The sequence below is a fragment of the Harpia harpyja genome, chromosome 14 (genome assembly GCF_026419915.1).
Source record: "Harpia harpyja isolate bHarHar1 chromosome 14, bHarHar1 primary haplotype, whole genome shotgun sequence".
Taxonomy (NCBI): Eukaryota; Metazoa; Chordata; class Aves; order Accipitriformes; family Accipitridae; genus Harpia; species Harpia harpyja.
In genome coordinates this window covers 29,429,764-29,457,434 of record NC_068953.1, presented here as the reverse complement: position 1 = coordinate 29,457,434, position 27,671 = coordinate 29,429,764, and the positions used below count along the sequence as shown (strand labels likewise).

Here is a 27,671-nt window from a genome sequence, read left to right as displayed (position 1 = left end):
CCAGTAAAAAATGAAAACTTCTCTCTGTATTTTTTTTCTGCTGTGAATTCTTTTAGGGTCACTATATAGATATCACTAAGCCATTGCCTTTCAGCAGCCCAACTTGTTCTTCCTTCAACAAAGTATGGCAATTCCACACTTCCATGAGATTTTGGAGGTGGTGGGGTTTATTACGTTAGTCTGCTGAGGCTGGAAGAAAGTCTAGGCAAGAAACTGAGTTTTGAAATAGTCCTGTCAATATGCATTTAATTATTTGTTTTCTTTCTGAATTCAAGGGTATGTCATCTGTGTCCCTTATATTTTCATTCTGATTTTTTTTAACCTGGTTTAGATTAAGCGATGGTCCTGTGAATGCTCGCCTGGAGATAGCTGGCTGCTGTCTCCAGCCCAGAGTGATGGTGTGGCTTTGCGGTAGGGCAGAAGGATGGGCTGCATGTCCTCCTCATGCCTCTTCCAGTCCTACATCTCTGATGAGGATAGGAAGAAGTCATCAGTGGTGAGCCAGAAGCATACCTGCAGAGAAAGTACAACATTATCACCTGGATAGCAAAGCTAAGTTTATTAGAGCCAAATCAATACTGAAATGTAAAGTGCAGGTGACACTATTGGTAAGCTTGGAGAGAGGAAAGGTAACAATATTTACCTAAAATTTCATTCACTGCCTTTCCTTGAGTAAATCATACTGTTATCTCCCCTATCAGCAGTTTTATTCTGGTGGTTCAAAATTTGCATTGAACTATTACAGAGAGTAATATATTCATTGATCATAATCAGGCACAATTTCGCTAAAGTTCATTTGATTCTTGCCATAATTTTTATTGTCATTTCAGTGCTAGAATTTTGGAATTTATTGTCATTTTTAGGCTAGAATTTCCTTCCCTTTTTAGAAGGCTGATTTGTAAATCAGTGTCTCTAGAAGCTTATTGTATTTTAGTCTTATTTTAATATAGTCATGAGCTTGATTTTATATACTAGTAAATAAAGAGGGATGAATAGTAGAGAGCAAGGTATTTCGCAAGAGAGAGGCCCTTGGTCCTGTGGTGCTTTGTTTTCTGCTATAGGGTTGGATCCCACTAAAGGCTAGGCAGCAATGGCATCAACTCATTATATAAAAGATAGAATGAAAATCTGATTTTGCAAATCATTCTGCTAAATTAATGAGGTGAGAATGTTGTGAAATGATTCAGTGCTTATAATTAGGAACATCTCTCTCTTTCCTCCCACCTGTTCTTTTTACCAGGCGTTTTCTTTGGCAGGGATTTAAGGCTAGGCAATGAAGCTAGAGATGAAAAGCTACAGCTTAGTGCTCATAGGATAACTTTAATATCTATAGGGTTATGTCATGTGGAAGGTTCAGCTGTCTGTAGTAACCCAGTTTCTATGGTGATCTGTTTTCTGCTCTTTCCCTTCTCTAGACAGTAGAAAATGTACAGTTTCAGCTGAATAAATTAAAGGTGCCTATTTCATGCTGGCGTAGATCACGTAGTTAGAAACTGCTACACAGCATTTGCTGCCTGAAGTTAACAGTATTTGTCTCTTACAAGGCTGCTGCCTTTTTTACATCAGGAAAATTCTCTTTGTGTAGCCTAGTGGAAACCAGCCTGCTAACCTGTTTTGCTAGACAGTATTTAAATGCTTTCCTCTTTTGTAGTACATTTACTTTGCTTTCAGTTAATTCCTGTGATGAGAGGGAAGCAATATCCCATCAGAAATACTGAGGATGGGGAACTGCTGCTACAGCTGGGGTGGGGGAAACTTGGGCAAAGTGTGGTACGCGTTCAGTCTTCAGCTGTGTCTGATGCTGTAGCATCTTTGTGTTAGATTAAAAAAAAATTCCCTGCTTTCTGGCAGGATTTTGATTTTTTTTTTTTTTTTTTAAGTAAAAGAAGAGTTCAGTGAACAGGTGCATTGGGGTAAGTTTGGATATATGTGTGTTCGTGAAGTTTTACAGGGAATCCTTTGTTTAGAAACCAAGTGGGAAGGGAAGGAGACATTGCTCCTGAGCGCACTACTTGACTCTAATACTGTACCTCTATTGTCACATCTTGGTTAATTGTTTTGGAATTCTTCTGTAGGTTTGTACTTGCATTGGCACATACACTTGTTAGCACACACCTTCATTTTAACTCAAATGAGGTTCCTTAGCCTGTGAGTTTTGGATACAGCAGGGCTGAAACCAAACAAATAATCCAAATGCCCAAACCATGGCTTCTGCTGCTGATTTCCCAGCTGCTCCACTGCCTGTTGTTGGCCTCCGTTGCTGTTATATACAGTGCTCTGTGAATGGCAAGAGCACATACTGAAGAATCGTTTTGGGGATCTTTCGTTTTTTCAAATAGTCTATCAATATTCATATCTTTTGGGGGAGTGGGGAAGAGGGTATGTAAGTAATAAAGTAATACTGCACTTTTGTACTGAAAACAATAACAAATATGTATGAAACTAATAAAGCTGAAAGAAGAAAAAAAACGCAACCACATATTTACTACAAAGAACAAAGTTTCTTGTCTTTGTATAAAGTAGATTCTTAGGGCTGGCATAAACATCCAGTGAAGAGGAAGACAGACCCGGTGTGGGAGCATAACATGTTCTGTAGTGAGAATAATGAAAGTGAATTCTTAATTCTTTATTTCATTATTTTTCTCCTTTCACTCAGCAGATAGAATTGGTTTCCATGTATGGCATAAGCTTTTCAGGAGTTTGGGAGCTTTCTAGATGAAGGCAGCGGCAGTGCTTTAAAGGCTGCAGTGTGTTAAGGGTAAAAGCCATTGATTTAGGCTGTTGTAAATTACTCACGCACACTGTTCTTGAGAAGCATCCTGGGTATGGGAAGCAAATTGATTTGTGAAGTTCGAAATAATTCCAGGCACTGAGCCTCCCTGGCAGCTTCCAGCTAGGCAGGGTGCCTTATCTCTCTCCTGGGCCAGGGGCAGGGGCTCCTCGGGTCTTGCTTGCCAACCTGCTGCCTTTGCTGAACACATTTTATCGTTTCCTGTCTTGCAAGAAGAAGCCAATATGAAGTTTGGTCTTTCAAAAAATCCCTAGTAGAAGTAAGAAGTTCATCATTTTAAGTAGTGGGAAAACTGGGTTAAGAGGAAAAAAAAAAAAACTTCAGCATTCTTTGAGGCAGAAGATGCTATACAAAACCAAGTTGTGTAAGATTAGGTGATGAAGCTGTATGACCAAATGCAGTTTTCTCTGCCATCAAATGCTGTGCTTTGACAAATACGTTACAGTTATTTTGAAATAATTTAGTGGATTGAGAATGTTTTGCAACATGGCTGCACCTCTGAAGCCAAGAAGCTGGTTTGTTTGCAAAGGTGATGGGTGTGGGATGATCTCAGTGCTCTCTAGGCATTGCAAGAGCATCAGTTCAGAAGCTTTAATATATTGAAAATGTCATAGCCTTTTCCTTGTGTTACTCAAGAGCTCTTTTCATATGTACATATTTGCATGTACATGCAACTGTGTAAGTTACTAGATGGTTTCCGTACACCTTTAATTGATTCTTGAATATGAGATAACCATTATATCTTCACTCATTTAAAAATATGAATATTCTTTCTGTTTTTGAAAAAAAGTCATATGTTTGTTCTGGGTTACTTTATGAATAAAGTTTGTGTGACAATGGTCATTAGTGGGAATGCTGGTTTGTGGGGTTTTTTTCTATTATTTGGAGGCCTTTTCAACCAAATCTTTTCAGTTTTTTTTCTTTTGGCATTCTGGAGATAATCCGTGTTAAACTTGCCCTATTTGCAATTTCAAAGGAAAAAGCTTTTAATACTTGAGATCAGGTAGCTTTGCCTGAATTAACACAGATGTGCCAAAGTGTTCTCTCAGGGGGAAAAAAAAAGGCAAAAAAAAGCTATATAGTGTTATGCTGCAAATGCATTTAGAACCTACTCAGAAGAGTTACTCCAAGTAATTTTTTTGATAGCCAAGTTTTTGATCTCTCTGAAAACACAGATTTTTTTCTTTGTAGATTTTCAGGATTGAAGGTGTATCTTGAAACATTATTTTGCACGGGAAATGCCTTTTTCTTTCTGTGTAGGCAATAAAATTAAGCTCATGTAGCCTTTTATCAATAGAATAACTTACCTCAGACATACTAATTAACTTGTCTCTTGCTTAAGGGTTTGGCTGTTAAACATGTATTTAAAAAAAGAAAAAAACGGTTTTGGTGACGTGTATATTGATGATCTAACTATATTGCAACAAGAAGTCACTGATCTTTTGCTGTTGTTACTGTCTTGCAGTATGCCAGGGTTTGGATCCCTGATCCAGAGGAGGTCTGGAAGTCAGCAGAACTTCTCAAAGATTATAAACCTGGAGATAAAGTCCTCCAGCTTCGACTTGAGGAGGGCAAGGTAGGTCTGCATATTGTTTGGAAGCTGATTGTTCTTGTTCGTGACCGGAGACTGATGTATCTAACGCAGGAAGCTGTGCCATCAAAATATATCTGTATTTATGTATGTGCAATTATTCTTGTCCACTGACTTTCAGTAGTATTTTTTGGGTGTGACAAATTACGCTGTTTAGTTACAAAAATCCATTTTGCCTGATTTTTAAAACAAATAAAATAAAAAATTTGTTGCTTTTATACTTATGCTGTTAAACCTATAACCCCGGTTTGATACTCCAGTGAGAACAGTGTTGCTAGGAGAACAGCGTTGTAGAGAAAGAACTGTGACTTTTAAGTTGAGCATAACCATCAGAAGATTAATAAAGGTAAAAAGGGGCAAGGATTAAGGGTGTTATGAAAATCATGCTGTATATGGTGTAGAGAAATGATGACGTGTCTATGAAGAGCTCACATCCTTCTAGTGAAGGCCTGTTCGTTTTTTTCATGCCAGTTAAATGATTATTTGATTTTAACATATAATGATGGTGATTTCTCAGATCTTCTAATGGAAAATAAAGTTCTACTACAGTTGGTCAAATATTTATTTTTAATTTCTTTTTTTTCTTACAAGTGGGCAGCTTAGATCTTACTTTCATGTAGAGGCCTACATAGCAATGAAGTAAAAAGAACAGATTATCTATATAGAATAGCTTCTAAATAAAATATCTTACTTGAATGAATTTCAGTCTTTGACTCACTCACAATTCTCATATGGCAAGATGAGTACAACCTTTTTAATCTGACAAGATAAATTTTCCCGCCATGTATTCCAGGCTGTGGCGTGATGCTGCACACTTGCACATTCCTTGGAGTAGAATGGGGGTGTTAGCAGGTAAATGAAGCGATTTAGGTCTAGAGAAAGATGCAATTAAAACATCTATGTTAGAGATTAATTTATATCTGCAAAAATTGTAAGTGGCATTTTTTTCAGTTTATGTGTTCTTCATGGCATTCTGCCAACATTCTCATCTCGTATTACTGTGTATGAAGGTGACTACAGACTGATGGGAATCTGCTTCCTCTGTCTGTTCTGCTCAAGAAAAAAATAATGTGGAAAAAATGGTTAGATTTATGATATAATATATTTTGTTCTATTTAATAAAAAGATTTGGCAGCAAAATCAAGGAGTTTGCTTAAGTAATAGTCTAAAAGGATGATATCTCTTCATGGTTGCCTGTTATGCATATAGAAAACACTTTTGGGAAATTTTAAATGACTTTTTTGGAGAAAGAACTGCTAACTCAAATCACCACATAATTTAAATCTTGCATTGTGTTTTTGTAACTTGGGCATGTTTTGCTGGGAAGAACGGTTGGAGGGACTGAATGAGGAAACCTAAACACCAGCTCTTTCAACATGTTTCCATTTGATTTTCAGGACCTAGAATATTGCCTAGATCCGAAGACGAAGGAACTCCCGCCCTTGCGAAACCCTGACATACTTGTTGGTGAAAATGACCTCACAGCACTCAGTTATCTCCATGAACCTGCCGTTTTACACAACCTCAAAGTTCGATTTATAGACTCTAAATTAATCTATACCTATTGTGGCAAGTACTGTCTTTTCATACCATAATTTTTATAGGGAATGCCCTAGACAGGAAAAGGAAAGTTAATTATTGATACGTCTGCCTTTAAGTTAAAGTCATTTAATGATTGAGCATGTTGGGCTATTCTTATGAAAGTCCCTATGTTTGTGGTCGTTAAGTGCATCAGGTAGACTTGAAAGTGTTAAGGTTCAGAGAAAATTGAGTTCACTGTGTGTTCCTCTAGCTTCCCAAAGGACTCTGTTTATAAAATGGGTATTCAGCAATTTTAGCTTGCCAGTGGGATTCCTGGCTGGTTGGTGTTTTCCTTAGGCTTGCTTAGATGGGCATGGGCTGGAGGAGGGCTTCACACGGTGCAGATGCAGGAGGCTCGCCTTGCTGTTTGGTGGATTTATCGCCCAGCTGTGATTGCCTACCGCTGCATTGAGCTCCTCCATCTCTGTATGGAAGTTACCAGTTTATTTTCTTTTTCATGTTTTCCAATCAGTGCAACTATAGGAGTGAATTTGTAACAGTGCATGAGCCAATGCTTGTCCGATCACAATTAGGTACAATCTTGGTTTTAAAAATACCATTTAACTCACAGTAGAGGTTACCCGAAGTTGTAATTGCCTGTGATATTTTCAGATGGCCAGAATGGGGGGAAGTTACTTTAATGACCACTTCATAAGTGCAGAATTGCAGCTGAGTGGTCTATTTCAAAGAAACATTGTGAGATAGTTTAGGCTTAAAATTTAGATTTCTTGCTTCTGGGCTTTTTTCTCTATGTTCATGTGTTTATTTTAAATCTCAGTGTTTAGTCAAAATACATTGCTAACTTTTAATACATCCTTTCAATATACATAAACTGTAAATTTTTCAAATATTTATCTAGTTTATCTGTACTTTGGACATTGTGCTAGTGCATAAGAAACGGCTTAAGTCATTAGTGGATTTTTTACATTTTAAGCTCAGTAAAACAAAACACAATATGAAGATGTGATTGCTAGAAACCAGATATTGAAAATTTCCTTCTCATAATTGTCTGATTAAGTCAAAGACACATTTTACCAGTACGTGTAGTCGAATTATCATTTGCATATTCATTGTAGCCCACTATATGCCCGCAGAACATGTGCCCCATGATTTCTTTTTAATATGTAATTTAACTTTGTCTCTAATCAGACTTTTGTAGGATAGTCCCAGTTCTTTGTATCGCAAGCCAGAGTATACTGAGCCTTCTTGATGTTTAGAGTTGCTGTTTATAATTTCATTGTACTTTGCACTGTTTTGCAAACTATAGAGTGGGGAAGTCATGTTGCAAGGCGGCCCTTGACAGATATCAGCTAATCGTCTGAAGCAGGAATTTGTGTTTTGCAGCTGAAGGCATTGTCCTGTCCTGGTCTGCATGTGGAATATGCCAAGGGTCAGGTTTTCCCTCGTCTGGTCACTGTTACAGCTCCACCCATAGCGATGGGTATGGAGACCTAAGGCAACCAGCACGTTAAACACGTTGTGATGGACAGACTGCAGGCATTAATGTCCCACCACATTTTGCTCACTCCGGCTATTCCTAATCTGCGGATGTTCAGCAGAGTGCCTCTGCTCCCAGTCCTGCTCTCAGCAGCGTCCAGACCATGGGGGACTGAATCAGGCTTTGCCACCCTCTGCTTGCAGCCAGCCTTCATTCCCGTAGGAGTGGGAGATGATTCATACCCATGTCTCATCCCATCACGCAGTCAGAGCATGACAAGAGGCACAGAATAATTTAGGTTGGAAGAGACCTCTGGAAGTCTTCAGTGAAGCTCCCTACTTAAAACAGGTCTGACCAGACCAGGCTGCTCAGGGCTTGGACCAGTCAAAGCATCTGAGTATTTGAGCGTCTCCAGTGATGGAGATACCACAGCCTCTCCGGGTGACCCCTGCTGAGGGTGCATGTTGTGGTCCCGGCACTGGGACCACCGCAGTTCCCCCAGTTTAGACATTGCCTGTGTTTCTCTCTCTAGTGCCCCCACGACAAAGCTCTTGATGGGGGAACGTTGTGTGAAAGGGCATTTGTGCGACTGGAGTCTCATGGCCTGAGCTTGTGAGGGGTTTTCAGTCTGAGTTTCGTGGTCCCATGCCTACTGATACCACCATACCCCTCCTGTAAGACAGCCTGCTCAGTTTGTGTTTCGGCTGCTTGCAGACATGTGCTGTGTTCAGCATCATTTAAGAGGCTTTCAAAAGGAAAGTGCTGTCTGCTAGTTTTGTTTTGCTGTGTTTGGGAAAGCATGTTGTTTTCATGTTTTCTCGAGTGCAGCTTTAGTTGTGGGTTTGGCTGGTTTTATAGTTTCTCATATGGCTGGAAGGCCTTTAGGTCTTCATGGACGGGTCTGCCAAAGGGCCTGGGATGGCGGAGCTTGGTCGGCTATTTTGCTTCCAAACAAGACTGAAGCGATGATTCTGGGAGCTGCATGTGGGTTTATTGGAAACATGGATCCAGTAGGGTGGGGATTCCCAGTGGTCAGAGTCCGGGTGAAGGAGGTTTAACGCTGTCTGGTGACCTGAGGAATGCAGTATGTTGTGGATTTATTAGCTTGGGATGTAGGCATAGGTACGTTATAAGCCAAGGAAAATAGAGTTGGCGTGTCGGCCTTTAAAAACGTGATCCTTTGGCCACGAGCATTGACCTTTCAAACTGCTCTATCAGTTCCCATCCTGAGTACAAGTTACTTCCCCTCTGCAGAGATTATTGCCTTAGAGCTCTGCCTGTGGAAGGAACTGTATTTGCCTCCTTAATCTGACTCGCACATTAGCCAGGTTAGTTTAAATACCCCGTGAAGGTGGTTAGAGTCAACCCAGCTGATTTAGCCTGAAGGAGATTAAAACACTTTAATCCACCACGTAAATTACGGTAACATTGTTCTCAACCAGCAGAACTAGAACTGGGACGGATGGATGTCCACGGCCCTAGAAGTTAATTCAAACCATGCTGTCTTAGTGTAATATGTCAAATGGATATTAAATGATTTAAAATTTCACTTTGAAGTAATCCAAACTTTTAAACAGAAAACGTCCTCATTTCTTAGTTTCAAGTCAGCCTTTCGCCAGCAATTCAGAGGTGATTTATAACTTTGCTTTACTGTTGGGAATATGAAATGAAGAATTAATGAAGGAAGTTGAAAAGTTACAAAGGAAAATTTGAATGCTTACGTGGGAAAACTGCTATGGCTGTGATGAAAACTCAATGAATATTGCTGGTTAGTTCAGATGTATAAAGTACTGCCTGCTCTGCAGGAGAGCAAACTTTAATTTAAATTAATAAACTATGTTAATATCCAGTTTGTCCGCACATGGGTGAATATGTTCAAGATAAAAGAATTAGATACACTTATTTTGGGTGTATATAAGAAGAATGGCAAAAAGAGTAGCCAGAGTTCAATTTAGTGGAATTGTAGGAATGAAAACACACATAAATCTGATTTGGGAAAGGCCATGATATTTCTTAAAATAGCAATATGATTTAGTGGAGATAAAGAGAAGTTATATGTAAATTAATCTGGATTATAGTCCTGTGAGACAGATTTAAAAGTTCCATAGAAAGCATGTAATTCCTAACTCACTTGGTTTGGGTATTTCCAGATGGTAGTTGCTTGTTGATTTTGCAGATTGCTACTGAAGTTTAGTGATTTACTATGCTGGAGACTTGTCATGGGGCTGCTTGTTTTGAATTCAACGGTTTATTTTTGCCAACGTAGCCAAAAGCAGGAGGGAATTGTCTGAAGTCTCACACAGCTTTTTTTTAATGCCTCTTTGATGAGACTTGCAAGCCTGGGAGGCTCAGCTCGGCAGCGTGGCCTTACTTAACTTTTTACTACTTTTTCACAGTTACAAAGGGCAGATGTTAAAAACTGACACTGAAAATATTCCTTGAATCTGCTAGTACTAAGGTCCCTTCCCCTCTTTAACACCCCTCTTATTTTTTGGCTCATCACTACAGCGTTAGAAGTTGGCATAAATTTTTATAGAGACTTTTCACTCGAGCTCCTGAGTCATTTTAGTGAAGTCACGGCTGATGGAAAAACACTGACTTACATGGGTGTGTCTAGACATAAAACTTGCCATATACTTGAGGAAATAGATTGAGGTCTCTCGGATCTCTTCGTGAAAGATATTCTACTGTTGTTTAATGTTTTTGCTGTGGTTTGTGCTTGATCTAAAAATGCATGACAGGATTTAAAAATGGGATGATGCTTCCAGTAGCAGTGCCAGACTGTGGATGCTTTCACTTCCCTTCTCCCAGCTTTTCCATGGAAAATTTCTTAGATAGACAGCACAACACTGTAAGCTGCACAGGGCAGAGGGCTGGGATCTGCACTGAGGAAGTCTGTGTGTGTGCATGTGTGAATTTCTGAGCACATATAGAAGTGAGTTGAGTGCTGTGGAAACGCTTCTGGTGCAGGTTCTTCAGGGTTGGTTTGTCCAAGGGGCGTGTGTAGCATGCTTGCTATAGTCGCTGTGCAGCCATCTGTACCTGCATTGTCGCTTCTAGGCACCAAAGTACATATGTAAGAAGAAATTATATTTTTTAAATGGCCACAGTTAAAATTAGAGTTTCTTTTTTTTTCCCCTTATCACATTGTCAAGGTGAGGAGGAATTGCCATGTCAAGAGAGCACAGTTTGCCTGACACGGCTGGGTCTCCCATGGCAGTGATCAGTGTTTTCACCCCTGCACGGAGCAAATAAGTGTTCCCTACCCATTGTAAATGCTGCAGGAGAGAAAGGTATAAGTAATCTTTGTCAAATCATCCCTGTGGGCAGAGCAATCCTAGTTTCTCATGAAAAAGAAAATCGTACCAAAAGCATTTGAGATCTCACTTCGTGGCTAGGAAGGATGTATGGAGTAAGACTGTTTTCCTGCGTGGGGAGAGTAAAAGGATGGCATGACTTTAGAAATACTGTAGTAATAAGTGGTATTAAAAAAGACAGATACGTGTTTAACTGGGTGGAAAAACTAGAAAATGGAAGGTGTAAGTAGTTATACACAGATGTATGAGATGAGGGGTTTATGGTGCCTTCCAGAGTTGTAATTACTTAATTTCCTGACATGTGTACTGCTGTGTATCAGCCCTACGAAATATGTCTACATGTATTTTTTTTTTTGATCCCCTTGACTGGCAGAGATGCCCTGGAATCCAAATTACACCATGACTCTACTTTGTTGCTTGTTACAAAAACTGAAGGTGTTATTCCTGGCCGCAGCATAACGGCTGAAGGGTTAACACACTTCACATATCTAAACTGACAGTCAGCGAAGCCATGTAGTACTTATAATTCACAAATCACATTAACATTTGTAATTCACAGTAAAACACTGGGAAGTACAATGCACGTTCATTGGTTTACTGCACTGAGCAGGTGGTATTTCAAGTCGACACGCTCTGAATCTGGTTGTTTTGTGCATGCTAACTTTAGAAAAGGCAGATAGAGAGAAAAAGTAAAAAGTTGTCCCTGATGTGTTTCCTAAAGCAGGGTAGAAGTAAACTCTTCTGATACTTTTTGTACACAAAACCGTGGTCAGAATAAGTATCTGTTGAAGGCAGTAATATCAGGTCCTTATTCTTCTCTAGTTAGTATTTTTAGAAATTTTAAAACAATAGTTGGTGTTAAAGCCATTTTTTGGTTTGTTTTATTTTGAAACAGCTATTAATAATTCCTTTTGTTTCATTTCCTTTGTAGGTATTGTCTTAGTGGCCATAAATCCTTATGAACAACTGCCTATCTATGGCGAAGATATCATCAATGCGTACAGTGGCCAAAATATGGGGGATATGGATCCACATATCTTTGCGGTGGCTGAAGAAGCGTATAAGCAGATGGCCAGGTTTGTAGACCATGAGTCTTGAATTCATTGTTTTTCTAAAAGGAATAAGACTTAAAATTTCTGGCCGATGGCCTTCTCTTTAACTTATAGCTCATGAAATATTTTGCAAGATCGGTCTTTTATCGACCGTTTTAGTACGTTTCACAAGAGGATAAGTTGCTTAAGTTAGCGAACAGTAAAGCATTATGAATGCCATAGAGATCATGGCCACTGACAGGTAACAGGAATAACTACAGATCTTGTCAATATGTAGGTCTAAAATTAGCCTAGTGCTTTAGAAGATTATGTTGTTTTGATTTGATTAGCAAAATGTGGAGATACTTTTTAATCATCAGTGGATTTTTAAAGAGAAAAGTGCCAAATTCTTAACTGTTTTGTATTTATATATGATACTGACAACAGAAAAAAAATCACTTGGCTTATGAGTGCTATTATAGGCTCCTAGTCATGTCAGTCAAGTCCCAGCTACATAATCTGCCTGTGGCGGTTGTTGACTAGAATTAAGAGGGAGCAGAGGGACGATTGCATAAAGCATGTGAAAACAGCGTCTCTAAGGTCACTGTAACAGCTGCGCAGGAAATCCTCATTTCTTTAAGTATTGCATGAAAATGAACTTGTCACCCAAGGTGAGTGGTTATTAGAAACTTCTTCCCCTTCACCCCAAGAGCCTGCCAATTTGAGGAGCTTTTGAAATATTTTGTTTCTAGGATAAAGATCTTTTGGGCTACTGTGTGGTCTTTGGTTGACAAGATGGTCCCTGGTATCCTCATTGGTTAGCTGCGAGCTATTGAATCAGTTTTCTGTGTTGACAATACAGCCCATGATCAAATTAATCAAGTAAACCAGTGGCAGGGCTCTGGATAAATTGCGATGGCCCTCAAGCCGTACTGCGGGAGGGGGAGGCAAGGGGAGAATGGCTTGAAAATGATGAAGTGTTCATCTTTGAAATTAGCTATCTGTTCATTTAAGAATCCATATGAGAGCTAGAATGAATAAAATGCTCCATACGCTGTGAAGTTAAGTCAGCTGCGTACGTGAATATGGTGATTTCAAAAGAAAACGGTATGGTACAGTGCAACATTTCATGACTTAGGGTAATTGCAAAATAGCCAATGATTCAAAAATACTCTACATCTGCACTGCTGAATGGCAGAGGTATTCGCCTCACTTTCTGCTAAGAAAATAGACATACAATCTATTATGGGAGTATAAAGGCAAAACTGTGTGTTACAACAGTCACATCTGCATTGTGGCTCTTTCAGTCTAGATCGCTGTTGGTTTAAATCTAGATCCCTGTTGTTTTAAACAGACTTGCTACTCAAGTCCCTCTAAAAGCTCTACAAAACAAGAATTTATTAGCGTTATTTTACATCTGAGGCACAGTACAGTGAGCTGCAATTATATGTCAGTGATGGTTGTAATCCAAATTCCCAGAGTTTTTGTTCTTAATATTAACCAGTGGAAGAAAGAGAGTGGAGGGGGATCTCTCTCCACTGGCTGCCTGTAACCACTGTCTGAAGCAGGCTTACCTCTTACCTGTGTTGAAATTTCAAATTGCTGGATCACCTATATTCTGTGTGCTTGTTAGCTGAAGACTGTGCAGTGGAGACTTCTATCTGCCACCATCTGCATTCTCTGCTGTCAGAGGAAGACTGAGGGGGCTGAGATTTTGGCTAGAGTTTCTGCTATGGTTTTCCCTTTTTGTGTTAATTGCATGCTCTTCAGCTCTCACTACGCCCTCCAGCAATTGTGCTGTCCTGAATAACAACAAATAAGATGCGGTAGAAGTTCCTTCTTGAAACAAATGATGAGAAATTATAGAAGCATGGAAATGATCTGAAATAATCCTTTTGCATTAATGAATTAATTCATTTGTGTGTCTACAACGTTATAAAAAATTTGTTATTCTTTTATGAATAACTGACAGTACTTCCATAGGTGCAAAATGAAATCTGAACACACAATGAGAATGAAAAAAATTCCTCTACCCTGAATTAACAATTTCATTGTTTATTTAGTTTCCCAATGTTTATTTCCTTTTCTCTCTTTTTTTTTTTTTGGCTTGTTTGTTTTTAAGAACTTTTTCTGTGATTTGGACATACTGGGTTTGCTCATTGAATTTAGTTTTCTAATGCTGTTTCCAATTCCTTAATCAGTTGTCCTGCCCTTTAACTTCAGTGATACTTTCTACACTCTGACCAAATCACCTTTTAGTCCTGGATTATGACGTTAAAGAAAAAAATGTGCAGATTTACATTTCTGTAGCTGGTTATTTAAAAATGAAAATCAGATTGTCTGTGACTGTTTCATTAACGCTTTAATAATTGCATTGAATATTCATATGGTAGCTACTCATATGGCATTAATCTATATTTATGCATGTAATTGGTGAGGTTTATTTTTCTGTTGTTTCTAATCTTTCCTAACTCCATGTTTAAATGATCACTCGAGTAATTAGTCATGATGCTCGACATGCTCCTATGCATAAGGCTTCAGTGAGCTCTTCTAAATATTTACTCCTTAAGTCTTCATGTTAATTTATAATTTAATGATTTAGAATTCATTCTTGCCAGCTTCATTACTTCATCTGCTGTGGCTGAGAAACTCCTTCTATGTGCATGGTTGTAACTAAATGATCTCTGTGGTCTTCTTCAGCCAAAGAAAGTGCCCCATGACAGCAATCAGGAAAGCTAGTGATTGTACACTAAATATTTGCATTGCGTCTTCAGAAAAAATACAGTGCAAAAATGTTGGCTGCTGGAATGACAGGGATGGAGCTCACATCTGGCTTGCGCATGAAAAGTGATATTCAGCAACTGTTTGGGGTTAATTGCAGTATAAAGCAGCACATAAAGATACCTTCGCGTGTGAAATTTTCTGCATAGAGAGCCAAATGGTGTGGTATGTATGGGCTGTGAAGTGGTGTGCCCATTTAGGCATCCATTATTTCCTCTTTAAACAGCAGTTCTGTCACCAGTTTCCAGTGGAGGGTTAGTGAAAAGGAATATGGCTCGTTTTTATCCATAGCTGGCAATAAATAAGTGATTACTGTTTGCTCAGTAGCTTCTTGTCTTTTTCAGCACAGGAAAATGTGCACAGCTCTTTTAAGGCTAATCTCATTTTGGATTATTATTTCTTTTTTTTTCTTTTCCCTGCCCCTCCTCCGCTCTCCCCTTCTATTCCCTCCTCCTCATCTGTATCTTTGTGCCTTTACCTTTTCTCTCTCCATCTCCTACCACTCCTCTGCACAGACGGCTTCATTTCTGACACCTTTCCTCTGCCGTGCCCAAAATAAGCAATGAACTAGTTTTACAACTGCATTTAAATTGCGTTAGACTTAGGGTTATGTACGCCTCAAACTTACCAACAACTTTATTGGTTTGGGTTGTATGATCCTCGGGACCGCAGGTGTAAGGAAGGGTTGCAGAGCAGATCTCTTCCTCTGTCCGAGCGGGCAGAGATCCACCTGTGAGCGTGTCCCAGCTCCGATGGGGACCTGTCCGAGGGGCTCCCCCCGCCACAGGGCTTCTTGCAGAGCGGTTTGGGGGCTGCCGCGCTCCTGAAGGAACAGCTGTAACAAGCTGTGCTTTTGGAAAGAGCTGGGACCTGCGCTCAGAGGTCTCTCTCTTCTCACGGATAGGCAATGTATTGTTCATGGATAGCTCGCTCCATTTGAGCAAACGTATACAGGTTCGGGACAAGGTTTAAGGCAGACGAGCGATTTCAAAGGAGGTGAATTATTATTGAAGAACTTATTTTTGTCTCAGAAATATAAACCACAACGTCAGCGTGTGGGCATTTGCATCTGTTGAACCCTTTGAACTGCAATTCATACCACTTTTGTAAGTCAGCATTTCCAAATTATTAACAAAAAAGAAGTTCGGTCTTCACAATTACGTGGTAACTGTGAAAATTGAGGCAAAGCATCAGTTGGCAAGTATTTGGTTTTATTTTTTTTGAGCGCATTACATCTTCAGTAGGAATCATAACGATCAGCAGGTGCAGCTCATTTTCTTTGTAATGATCAGTAGAAGACTCCATTTTTAACTGTATGGTTTGCAATAAGAGGAGGTGTTGATGATTATACTCTTGAAACTGTTAAGAATTGCATTAATGTATGAGACTTATGATTATCAGTTTCTTAACACTATTGGGGAAAGAAGTTCTAAATCACTCTTACACAGGATCCCTTCCCCTGCCTAGTAAGGGTATACTGCAGTAATTAAGATAATGTTTTTTTTAATCAGCACTTTGTTGGTCTGGTTTGTTCCAACCTACCTGTGGTTGATGACAGATACAGCAGAGTTCAGTGCTTTTCAATTTAATGAATCAACTTGGAGATTTCCTTCTGATTAATTAGTAAAGTCGTCTAGCAAAGTGGAAGTTGAAAGTAACATTTGCAAACAGAATTACATACTGATGAGATCCGTATAAAACTCCATGAATACCAGGATGGAAAGCAACAGTGTTTAAAGCCTCAGTCTCCAAAGTTTTGCTTTTTCTGTTTGGACAAAGTATAATGATTTATTCAATGTCAGTGTGTATCCTATTCATTAAATTACCTTTAATAAGCAGGCTGCTTCTCTGTTTTGTCAGATTTTTGGCATGTGTCTGATGGCTCTCAGGTACAGGAAGATTTTCTTCTGTTGCTTTTTGTTCAAAAGGAAGCTTGGTGAGCTGTTGAGTAGGTGTTTTGAAAGCACCTTGACTGACAGTCTCCAGTTATCCCAGGCATCCCAAGATGATGTCCTCTTATAAAAATGCATGTTTGATCAGCTGCTTCTTTGCTTCCGAGTGATAGATGGATACTCTGTTCTCCCCTGGCAGAAGTCAGGAGGGGAGTGATTAACAACCCATGATGGATCTGCATCCAGTTATGAAATGAGAGCCTGCTGTGGTGGTACTGTACAAACATACAACAGCCTTCTTTGACTTACGGCTTTGACACATGACTTTTTAAATGAAATACTTATCTTGAAAAGAGATGGTACTTTTGGGGATCTGTCGTTAAAGTTAGAATGAAAAGGGAAATTGTCCTTTCTGGCGAGAACGGACTGTTTTGGAATAGTCTCTTATACTTTGGGTCTGACATTTTGTGATGTTACGGGTACAAGACAGCAGACGGGGTACTCGACGTAACATCAGGGACCTACTTGTCTCAGCATTGATTATTTTTAGGCAACAAAAGGGTTAAATATGGTCGTAGCTGGAAGCTAGAGTTCATGTGAGGTGTCCTGCTGGTAGCTAAGCAATGAGCTTTCCTAAACTATTGCAGGAGTGACCTCTGACTAATCCCTAGATAAATCAGTTTCATAGTGCTGGCTCATCTTTGTGCTCCTCTGGAGTGCAATCTGTCATGATTTTGCAGCATGTGCTGACCTCGGTTTTCTTCATTTGTATGTGTCGAGAGATGTTACCGTCAATTCATTATCTTTTCACCTTTTGCCATTTTTACAGTCAAGAGCTGTGTTTCCTGGGTACAATTAAAATGGCAAGTGGTGCGATTTGCTAGTTTAAAAAAAACCCCAAAATACACCTGCTGGTTTTGAGAGTATTGCAGAACGTTTTTACCAAGCTGTTGTTGAAGAGGACCAAAAGATGCTTAAGAACTTGAGATGTTTCAGAGTGGCTGAGTTTGCAGCCAGAACAGACTCAAGAGAATTCAGGTTTTGTGTAATAGTAATATTTCACCTTCGTTTGGCACTTCCCGTGAGCAGATCTCAAAGTCCTCTACAGAAGAGATCAGTATTGTTATTTCCATTTTGTAAGTTGAAACAGACATGGGGAGTGGGAGAGCAACTTTGGCGAGTTTACCAAGGCGGCAAAAGCAGGGCATAGAGCTCCTGAATCGAAAATCCTGGTCCACTGTCTGCTGACTTGATCACACCAGCTTGACAATAAAATATGTGAGAATAGAATATGTAATTGATAGTGCAGCTGTTAAATGGGTTTCCCGGTAACATTCTCCCAAAGCTAGTATGTTTTCAATGTACGAAAATTAACATGCTGTATTTTGCATGCCTTCATTTCCTGCAGCATTAAGGGGTCTCTGTGCCAGGTAATGTATATTGTATAATAACGTTTGCTTTCACGGAAAGCTTCATGTGTTCCAGGCACTCTACAAGCATTCACCAACGTCTCCTCTAATAAGGGTATATCAATTTCTGCTTGTATAGGAGACAAGTAAGGCAGAGATGGTATGCTGTGCCCATGCCTGGATCAGGCCAGAGCTGGCCCCAGGCGCTGAACTTCCAGCCCCCAGTCCTGTGCTCAGAACATCCTCTTTTTCTCCAGCAACTAAGGAAGATGTCAGTGAGAAATGCTGTTAGGCTTAAAAAACCAGTTATACTGGAAGTATATTTAGAAATGTGGTTAAAGAGCATGGTTTGTTGGACTAGTGTTTCATGCCTATTAAAAATGAATGATTTTACAAAGAATTAATTTAGTGCTTAGTTGGGAGCAATTGTTGTGGCTCAAAGTGCAGCTGAACAATTCTCTGAATTGTTAACGCGTGGCATCTGTGAAGACCAGGATGTGTCAGGTCAGAGCATGTTAGATCCAGATAGTCAAAATAACTGATAGGTACAGGGTGTGCAGGTGGAACAGACCAAGAAATGTGGCTGGCTGGCTTTTCTGCACAAGAAGTGATGCTTGCTCCTGGGGCATAGCACTAGTAACTCACTTTTTCTTTTTTTTTCCGTCCCCCGCCACCCCATCGCATCGCCACAGAATAGTTCAAAGCACTTTAGTCTCTAATAATAATCCTTAGCGCCTACGTAGCACTTTACACATTCTGGGTGTTTTACAAAAGTTACCTTGTTAATCCACACAACAGCCCTTTGAGGGTGGAAAAAATAATTATCTGTGTCAGGCCGCACCTTTTGGGATGTGCCAATGCAAGTGAATTTGGAGGCTTCAGCAGGGGGAGTGCCAGGATGATGTAGCTCCACGGGGAAGGAGGGGCTGTGCCTACTGTGCAAAGGAGCACTGCAAGAAGGAAACTTTAAAAATGAGGGAAAAGGGATTTCCTGCGATACAGGTGAAGGTAGAGCACTGGGCTGGCATTTATCGGTGCTGCCTGGTTGCAGGGGAGACTTCTCCAGAGGAAGGTGACCTCCCGGGGAAAGGGGCTCAGCAGCTCCGTAAAGGGAATGGAAAGATGCGCTCGTGTTATGTGGGCTAGAGGAAGCAGCTGGAAAGTAAGAGGACAAAACGGGGTGCTTTCCCACGTTAAGGAGGCCAAGAGCCAAATCCAGAAACAGGGGCTAACAGAACTTACTTAAGGCTGCAGAGAACTTTGTGATTAAAATAGTTTGTTCAGAAGGCTGGCGAAGGGCAAGATGTTGCCTCCTGCCCTTGATGTGAGAGGTGCCGGGAAGGCTGCCCGGACCTGCCTGCTGCTGTTCTCGATCAGTCCGAGGGCATTGGAAAACTGCTGAATGAATTCTTATTTATTTACTTATTGAACAGTCCAATGACTTCTATTTGAAAAGCAAATCCTGGGTTTGTAGAGTTGCCAGTTTTTATAATGGCTTCTAACAGATGCTGCACACCCTGGGCTGAATTTCAAAGGCCTTTGCACTGAACGAGTGCTGTTAAACATGTACAGCCTTGTTTGCTGCCACACAACACCGCACTTAGGCAAAGGTGAAGCTAAATATATTGCACTGACTCGTGTTAAACCTTCCAGGGCTGGGGGGTGGTTTAGAGCTGCCTTTCATTTTAGGGTAAGTATAAAAAGCAATTATGGTCTTTTAGAAAAGCAAATAACTGTAACAATGGAAGCGTCACACCAAAGTGGAGCACGATTGCCAAAGAGTGAACGTGGGACCTACCCTGATGGGACTGGGGAGGGCAGGTGTTGGGAAGAGCACAGGCTGGTGAGCTCTGCAGAAAAAATCCTTGTAGCTCTCCCAAACCACATTTCGTGCTGAAAAAAGAAGAGTGGTCTAGGAAAAAAAATATGGACGTATTTTGGCTTCAAGTTTACAATCACTGGTATTTTTAGGAAACACTCTATTTATTTCAACATTTATTGAAGTCAGACCTATTTAGTGAGCCTTCAGATGAGTTGTGCAAAACCTTATAATTTCATCTTATACCATGGATTTGTCCTCCTGTTGCTTTATTCTTTTCCCTGCATTCATCTGCTATGCATCCTCTTTCCTATGTTGGAAGATGCCCAGTCCCTTGAAAACAGTGCTCCCTTTAGCCTACTGGGGCTGGCCTTCTGCAGCTGGGAAGTTGCTTCCTAAATTTCTTGTTAAGTTAATCAAGCTGCTTTCTGTGAAGCTCACAAAACATTCGATACTACAGAGAACTCTTAACTTTGTATTGATACCTGATGAAAGCTGATGGATTTCACAAGAAAGGAGTTTAAAATCTTTTCCGTTGGTAATTATTCCAAGACTGAATAAGCTGTTTGGAATGGGTGGAGTATTAAATGTATTTCTCTATTTCTATAACATCAATACTTCTAAGTTATTTGGGAATATTGATAAAGCAGTGATACAAAGTGATTACAATGATATTTAGCACTTCCACGTTGCTTATATTCAGCCCATTGTGTAAACTTCCTTTATTTCATCTTATCAATGAGGAAGCTATTTGGTAAAATTTTTGTGCTCTTGTTTTTGTTATAGCTGCCTCATGGGGGGAAACTGATCTTTATTAAACAAATTTGTTTAGTCATGCTCTCAGATACAGAGATGTGTGAATGTTTAGACTGTAGATACTGCAGGTTATTTTGGTCATATGCTGTCACAAATATGCAATGGGGATGCAGAGAGATTGATTGCAAAAAATAGGATGCTTACTTAGGTCAGAGTTATGTTTGCATTGCTGGAGACACTTAATCATGTCAGCTGCATGTATGCATGTGTATCCTTGCACAGTTTCAAAATCTGCTTTATAGTGTAGGGTGTAAAACATGTCACTTAAGTTTGTGTTGGCCCCTGGTTAATCCTATGGCTCTCAGAGTAGCTGCAGCTAATGGAAGTACAGCAAGACTTCAAACATGCTAGCATTTCAGGATGAATCCTATCTGACCTTTCAACAATGTCATTAGTTGTTATTTTCTTCAGTTGGTTTTCCTGCTGCTGTAATTCAGCTGTAGGATGGCATATCACTAAGTTCCTTTTCTGTCTCTGATGGGCATGATGCACGCTGATGTTAGTGGTAATTATGTGTGTATGCTGAGAACAGGATCTATCCCAAATGTTCCCTGAGTCACAGGTTCCTTCCCTGGGAGTTTGTGTTAGGTTCTTTGATCATTCAAAATTCACTGTTTTGAAAACGTGAAGCAATTTCAGGCTTACAAGTCTACCTTATTACCACAGAACTGCAGTAGAGGAACAGCAGTGAGATAAAGCAGACCAGACTGTCGCTGCTAGGTTAAATAAAAGATATTTATTGTGTTCTTGTTCTTGCATTGAAGCAGTAGGAGATTTCAATGTTTGAAATCACAGGATCAGACCTTTAGCAGCAGTTTGTGCTGTTCGGATTTAAATAAAAAAGGAAACTGTCATATACCATGGGGTTGGTGCCCTTCGCCGTAACCTAAACCTGTTATTCCAAAAGAAGAAAAGAAACCAGTAGCGACTGCACAAAAAAAAGGCAGTAAATTTAATTAAACCTCTTAGCACTGGAGCAGTGAGGGGAGAAGATGTCCTGAAGGTGGTGGCCTTCAAACCACCCTTACAAGATGCTTCCTTAAAAACATCAGCACCTTGGCAGTGTCCTCAGGGTTAACAAACGCAGATGATTTAGGGTCAAAGGCAAAGTAATTACTCCTGTTCTCATCAAATTGCCCTGTTATTTGGTCTCTTCATTTTATATTAAGGATATATCACTCTGGTCTTTTCTGCCAATCTCATCTATGTTATGTGGCATTGAGAGAACTCAACTTTGAAGTAGTTCATCAACAGGCAAGCAGTTCAAAGTCCATATCAGAATCTTTTAAAATCAGCTGTTAATGATACAGTTTTGCCAGGTAGAGGTGCTGGTGGCTTGGGTATGAATGGATTGATAGGAGTATTGAGGTTGATGTTGATAATTCTGTGTTCCTTTTATTTGTTTTCCTAGGCTGATGTTTTTGTGGTGTGTGTGCTTATATACATCTATTTGACATTATTTGCTGTGGAGTCAGGAGTCTGAAAGACAAGATCAAGTGATACATCTAATGCATCAGTCATAGGAAGCAAAAAACCCACAAACACAATGTTGTGCTTTGATGATCAAATTGAATAGCTCTGGGCTTCTTTAATCCCCTCCGAAATGCTTATTGATGGATAGGTTTTTAACTGTTTTAGTGTTCCTGCTTCAGAGAGGGATTTTATATTGGTATAGAGGAAGAAGGTAAACAGATATCTGTAGGGATTTTTCAGTCTATATGTCTTGATTATCCTGATCTGTTCGGACAGTTTGCTGTGGAAATAATGGCTGTGATGCAGTAAGCTGTTTTGGTTTTTGAGGAAACCAGCTTAAGTGGGTGTAGTGATCTTAAGGAATAAAAATTGTTTGAAAATTGTCAACTCTGCATTTAATGTTAGTAACTTCAATGTTTCATTTCTTGCACTGTTTTTTCTTTTTTGCCTTAATTTTTCCATTGGGCAACTGAAATAGTTTAAAGCTGCCTTAGATAATGACAGCTGTCAATGATCAGTCAGTGTTGTTGCAGTACTCTGTACGCATTGAAGGTGCCCAGTGACAGTCTTGCTCTTGCTTCCACTGCGGCTGACAGCTGTGACCTCATGGGAGTAGTGTTTCCTTCATTCTGAGCCCTTCTGAAAGCATCTCCCTTAGATTTCTATGAAATATAGAATTTAAAGTTAGTAGTAGCCAATGCTGTTAAAAGTATTGCATTAAGATATATGCATGTCCTCAACAAAGGGGTTTTTTTCACATCTTGAAAACAAGATTTTTTTTTTTTTTAAACCACTTTCTGGTTTCTTGTGCATTGTCATTTCATTTGTATTCTGCAAAACCCTTTTCTGTGTGTAAGGTATCTCAAGTCAGTTCGTAGCACTCTTTTTTTCCCCAGTGCTGAACCTCCTTTGAGCAGAAGCTATCTTCAGTGTTGAATTTTGCAATGGTTTTTCAAAGCAGAAAAAACCCCCTGCTGGAATGTAGTTTGTAATCTCAAGCTTCCAGGAGTTAGGTAAGTCTACATCTATTCTGTTTTGGCACTCTGTCAGTGAATTTCCTCATAAACATACTGCCTGTCAACAGAATTTTGTAGGTGAAGCAAAATTGTCTTTAAAATTTACCAGCCTATGTACAAATCTGTTTCTGTCCTTTACTGGAATTATGATATGAAAAATTAGTGACATTTATTGCTCATTCTATGGCCGTTACTTGTTGTAAGGAGTGGAGTTGTGTATGGCTTGGATACAGCATCTGAATATTACCTTTCAAAATTAGACATCAGCATTATTTTTGTGATAGATAACATTATTTTAAATTATCAATTATTTATTCCATAGTGTGTTACTGTTCTTTTATTTGACAAGAACTAGCTGTTAGCCTCACATGACTCTTAAAGTATAGATCTGAGAGAATGGATATGGAAGATTTCTGAATCAAGTCCCCTGCTACTGCAAGCAATCTCAGTCTATCATTTCACATTTCAGCTTGTGAAATGTTTGGGCCTGTCATCTTAAAACTGAAGTTTTATTTTGGTTTTGTCATTCCTTTATTCTTCTGCACTTTTCAGAAATGGCAAAAGCTGAATGTGATCCTGGTTGATGCCTGAACATAATACTTTGTGTTTCCATCAATGGTAAACTGCTCCCAGTCAATCTGTTTCAGTCTACTGGGGTTAAACACCTCTTTTCAAGATAATTTGGCTTAGTATCTTATCACTACAATGTAGTTCTGTATCCTAGGATGCAATCCTTATCCACCTTTGGGTGAAAGAGGACTCCTCCACCTTCTCATCTCACAGCTTGCTTTCCTTCATTTCTCTTTGATAAAAGCATCATTAAAATCTTCCCTCCATTCAGAAGTAATCTTAATTTTAAAATCATCTAATTATGTGCTTTATTCAGAGAAAAAGCTCCAAGAAGATGAAGTATTGCATAGATAATGGATTGTGGCATCAGGCTGCGAAGTGGTGTCACACATAACACTGTTGCCCTACTTACTTGTTTCATTGGGTGAAAGTTTTAATTATAGCTTTTTTTTCTGACTGGTGACATGTTAAGTGCTCAAAATGTCAGGTCAAAGGTTAGGGGCTAATGATTTAACTAAAAATAACTCCAAAGGTGTTACTTATACCTGAGAAAGAATTCAGGGTGTTGTTACTTGTGTTTTCTGGGAATTTTTTCCTTTGTTTTGGTTTGCTTTTTTTGTTACTTTGTTTTGTTTTCAATGCAGCCTGATTATGAAATTTTCATTTGGCAGAAGCAGAGGTTGTATTTTAGAGGGACCATTGCTTATACCAAACCATTAAAAATAATTCTCACCACATTTTGTTTCTTTAAAGTTTAATGACATGAAAGAACCCTCTGCTGAGCTGACAGAGCTGCCCGGCAGGACTACCTCACCCTCGTTTTTGAAAGACTTAAGTATCTTGCTGCCTGTGGTAGGACATCTATATGCCAAGTCTTCCCTGGCTCTGTGGCAGTAACTGCTGATCCCCTGCTGCTGTTGTGTTTGGGGTGTTGTGTTATGCTGTCCTTTCTCCTTCTTCAAATGTCGAGTGTGATCTTGGGTGTTTTGTTGTGTTTTCCTTTCTCTCTGCCAAAAAGCAGAAAGAATAATATGCTAGAGGATGGTCACTCCAGTGTGTTAAAGCAAAACAATGGACTAATGTACTTTTGAAGACAAGAGCGGGTCTGAGCATGGATGGAGCGCTGGCAGGGCGATGCGAGAGGACTCCACTGCAGACAATGAGTGAGCCCTTTGTTTCTCATGGTTGCCGTAGCTGCTGCAAACACACATACTCATTGCAGAAGAGATGGCAGCAATCGTATCTTATGACGTGGGGAAAGGAAACTCTAGGCTAATTAGCAACGGTATTCTTAAGGAGAAATTATTTCAACCTCATCTTTTCATTACTGTCTTTGAAAACATGGAGCTCCCTCCGCTGCAGTGCTCTGAAGAGCCTAGTATTTCCTACCGCTCCTGAGCTCCCGAGGAGGGACGAGGGACCGCAAAACCAGCGTGCGCTTTCCATGCTTTCACATATGTCCTTCAGGGATGTGACAGTTAGAATGAGACACCTTTATTTCAGTGTTCCTCTCTTGGCAACAGAGGTTAGTTTTTTGTTAACAGTTTTGCCAGAACTCTGTAGTACTGAGGTTGCATTACTTTGTTTTCTGAGAGCCTTTTGTACTTCGGGAACTAAGCTAAAAATAAGCTTAATCATCAGAGGCTGCATTTTGTAGGACTTGAGCTTCCTGAGTCTTCATATATTTAATGATATTTAATACATGAAGAAGAGCTGGTGATCTACAAATGAAAAGCTTGTTATGTTGTTGTCCATCTCCTGTGTTAGGCAGCTCCTGAAATCAGACCAGAAGTTTCATATTTTAGAATGGTATGGGTTGGGTTTTTTTTTTTCCTATTTGAAAGAGTGCAGGAGGAATAAGAGAGAGAGCAGTCCCATGCCAGTCCTATGAAGAAATTGTTCTCTGTTTTTGGCTCACTGCAGGAACTGTCTGTGTGAGAGGAAAATTGTTTGTTGTTGGTTGTCCCATTTAAGCCTAGATGTTATGCGTTTGGTTGGACTTCTCCCACGTCCTTCCGCTGCTCTTCTTGACCATGAGCATCCATATAACTCACGCCACTTCTTGATGTGCAGAGCTACAGGCTGTCCCTCGTGCACGTCTATCTACCACCGGTGGACTGTGGGAGGGGAATGGGGAAGAAGCAAGAGCGTTTCTTCTTCCTTTCCCAGCTGGAAATCTTCATCGCTACTGCAAGCCATCCCAGGTACCACAGACCTCCCTGAGGAGCGTGCGCAGCAGGCTTGATGGCCACTGTAACAAGAGGTCTTATCGGCGGGTGTTTTCATTTTGCTGTGGCCAAGGCTGGCGTCTCTGGCGGTTCAGTCTTTGTAACCTGGACTACACACAACCTGGTATCAAGCTGAATAGTTACGCTTTCCCACAACTTTCCCCCCCCAAGACTGACAGCTTGGTGTATGTGAATGTGTGAACTGTGCTGTAGTCATTTGCACCTATCGCATGTGTTAAATGGAAGTTGAGAACATAAAATTAGGTTGCTTTGATCTTCTTAACGCTTTCCTATTAAATTTAAATCAGCACTCAAATCAGCCATTTCAACTTATTTCCTTTTACCAAAATGTGGAAAATCTGCTTCAACCGATGCCTTTATTCGGTTAAGCGAATCCCACCTTGGCTGTCCCGGAGATGCGCAACGTAACCAGAGGCTCCTTTAGCCTACGTTTTTGTGCAACACGAAGTACGCGCTGGAGCTGTGCTCTTATCTGGGGGCTTGGCGATGTTTTTTGAAGATAGGTAACAGCTTGAGAGTAACAACATGGTCTGTAATTTAGCCTCATAATTTCATCAACAGCTTTTTTTTTTTACCATCTCGGAAATAGAATCCCAGATCTTCTGGAGGACCTTTAGGCTACAGAAACCACAAATAGTTTTTCTATGCATATTTCTTTGCTTCCCTTGCATAGCATTTACTGAGGGCCTCAGCAGGCGTTTGGAGGCCATGCAGACTGTATATGTGCTGCCTGAACGTGTGCGTGCCTGAAATTTCATTCAGTCACTGTGCTGTAGGTGCAGCCTGGTCTGGGGCTTGGCTATACTTTCTGTGTTCCAGCTCCAGCTCTGTAAAGCTTTGGGGTAAAATTTTATTGCTTCTTTCTCTGCTTTCCAGTATGTAAGATAGAGTTAAGCTTACGCAGCTCATAGGAGTATTTTGAAATCTAGTTCTTTTTAACTTCTTTTGCTTTGGAAATATAAAATACTGTATAAAGCATGCATAGTCTTTATTTTAAAAGATTCAGGCTATATAAATGCTAATTTCTATCCTTGTTATTTTGTAGTGTGTTTATTAGTCATACAGTTGGAGTTTATGGATTGAGCCCTCTTTGAGATGAGAGACAATTGTTTTAGTAGCAAATGGAGATTATTTTTTTTAAATGAGAAGAAATTACTTTACGACAAAGGGATTGTCTTCACTCCAGAGCTGCTATCTGTGTCCTGAACAGCCCTGCTTGAATTTTTCAGATTCAGAACAATTCTGGGAAAAGCTGGTGATTAGATCAGAAGGACGAAAGGTTTCTGTTGCTGACTCTGCTGTTGATTTCTCTGTCTGTAAGATGGCATTAATGATCTTTACTAACGAGCACTGATAATTTAGTGGAGCACTGTACCACAGACTCTGGCTAGAAGTAGCTGCCGAAGCACGTAGAGAATAGTGGTAACAGGTACTTTACTGTAGCCAGGTTCTCTAGAGCAGCTCTGCTGGCTGGCTGGACTGTCGCAGCAGCATCAATCCTGTCTGAGCATCCCGGCTGCAGGCAGTCCAATCAGCCATTCAGGCAGCTTGGTCACTAACAGCCTTTTATGTGCCACATGCATTTACGTTATTGCTGTATTGCTAACATTTATGGTGGAAGGGTTGTTGCCAAGCTGGGGACAAGTGTCCTTGAGAGAACAGCTGGTAATTAACACGTCTTTGTGTTTCAGAGATGAGCGAAATCAGTCAATCATTGTCAGTGGGGAATCTGGAGCTGGAAAGACCGTCTCTGCTAAGTATGCCATGAGGTACTTTGCCACGGTCAGTGGGTCTGCCAGTGAAGCCAATGTTGAGGAGAAAGTCTTGGCCTCCAACCCCATCATGGAGGTAAGAGAGCTACCGCACTATCCCCACCCTCCAGCAGCAGTTATTATTC

At 40.1% G+C, this 27,671-nt stretch overlaps 1 protein-coding gene across 1 annotated transcript in view; it reads left to right on the top strand.

Annotated features, from left to right (window-relative positions):
• MYO5A (myosin VA) overlaps nt 1–27,671 on the top strand; it is a 106,048-nt gene that overhangs the window by 16,089 nt on the left and 62,288 nt on the right. Inside the window, exons 2-5 of the mRNA XM_052807508.1 lie at nt 4,257–4,367; nt 5,780–5,951; nt 11,650–11,794; nt 27,466–27,622. Coding sequence (XP_052663468.1) covers nt 4,257–4,367; nt 5,780–5,951; nt 11,650–11,794; nt 27,466–27,622 — 585 coding nt within the window. The remainder of the gene's footprint in view (nt 1–4,256; nt 4,368–5,779; nt 5,952–11,649; nt 11,795–27,465; nt 27,623–27,671) is intronic.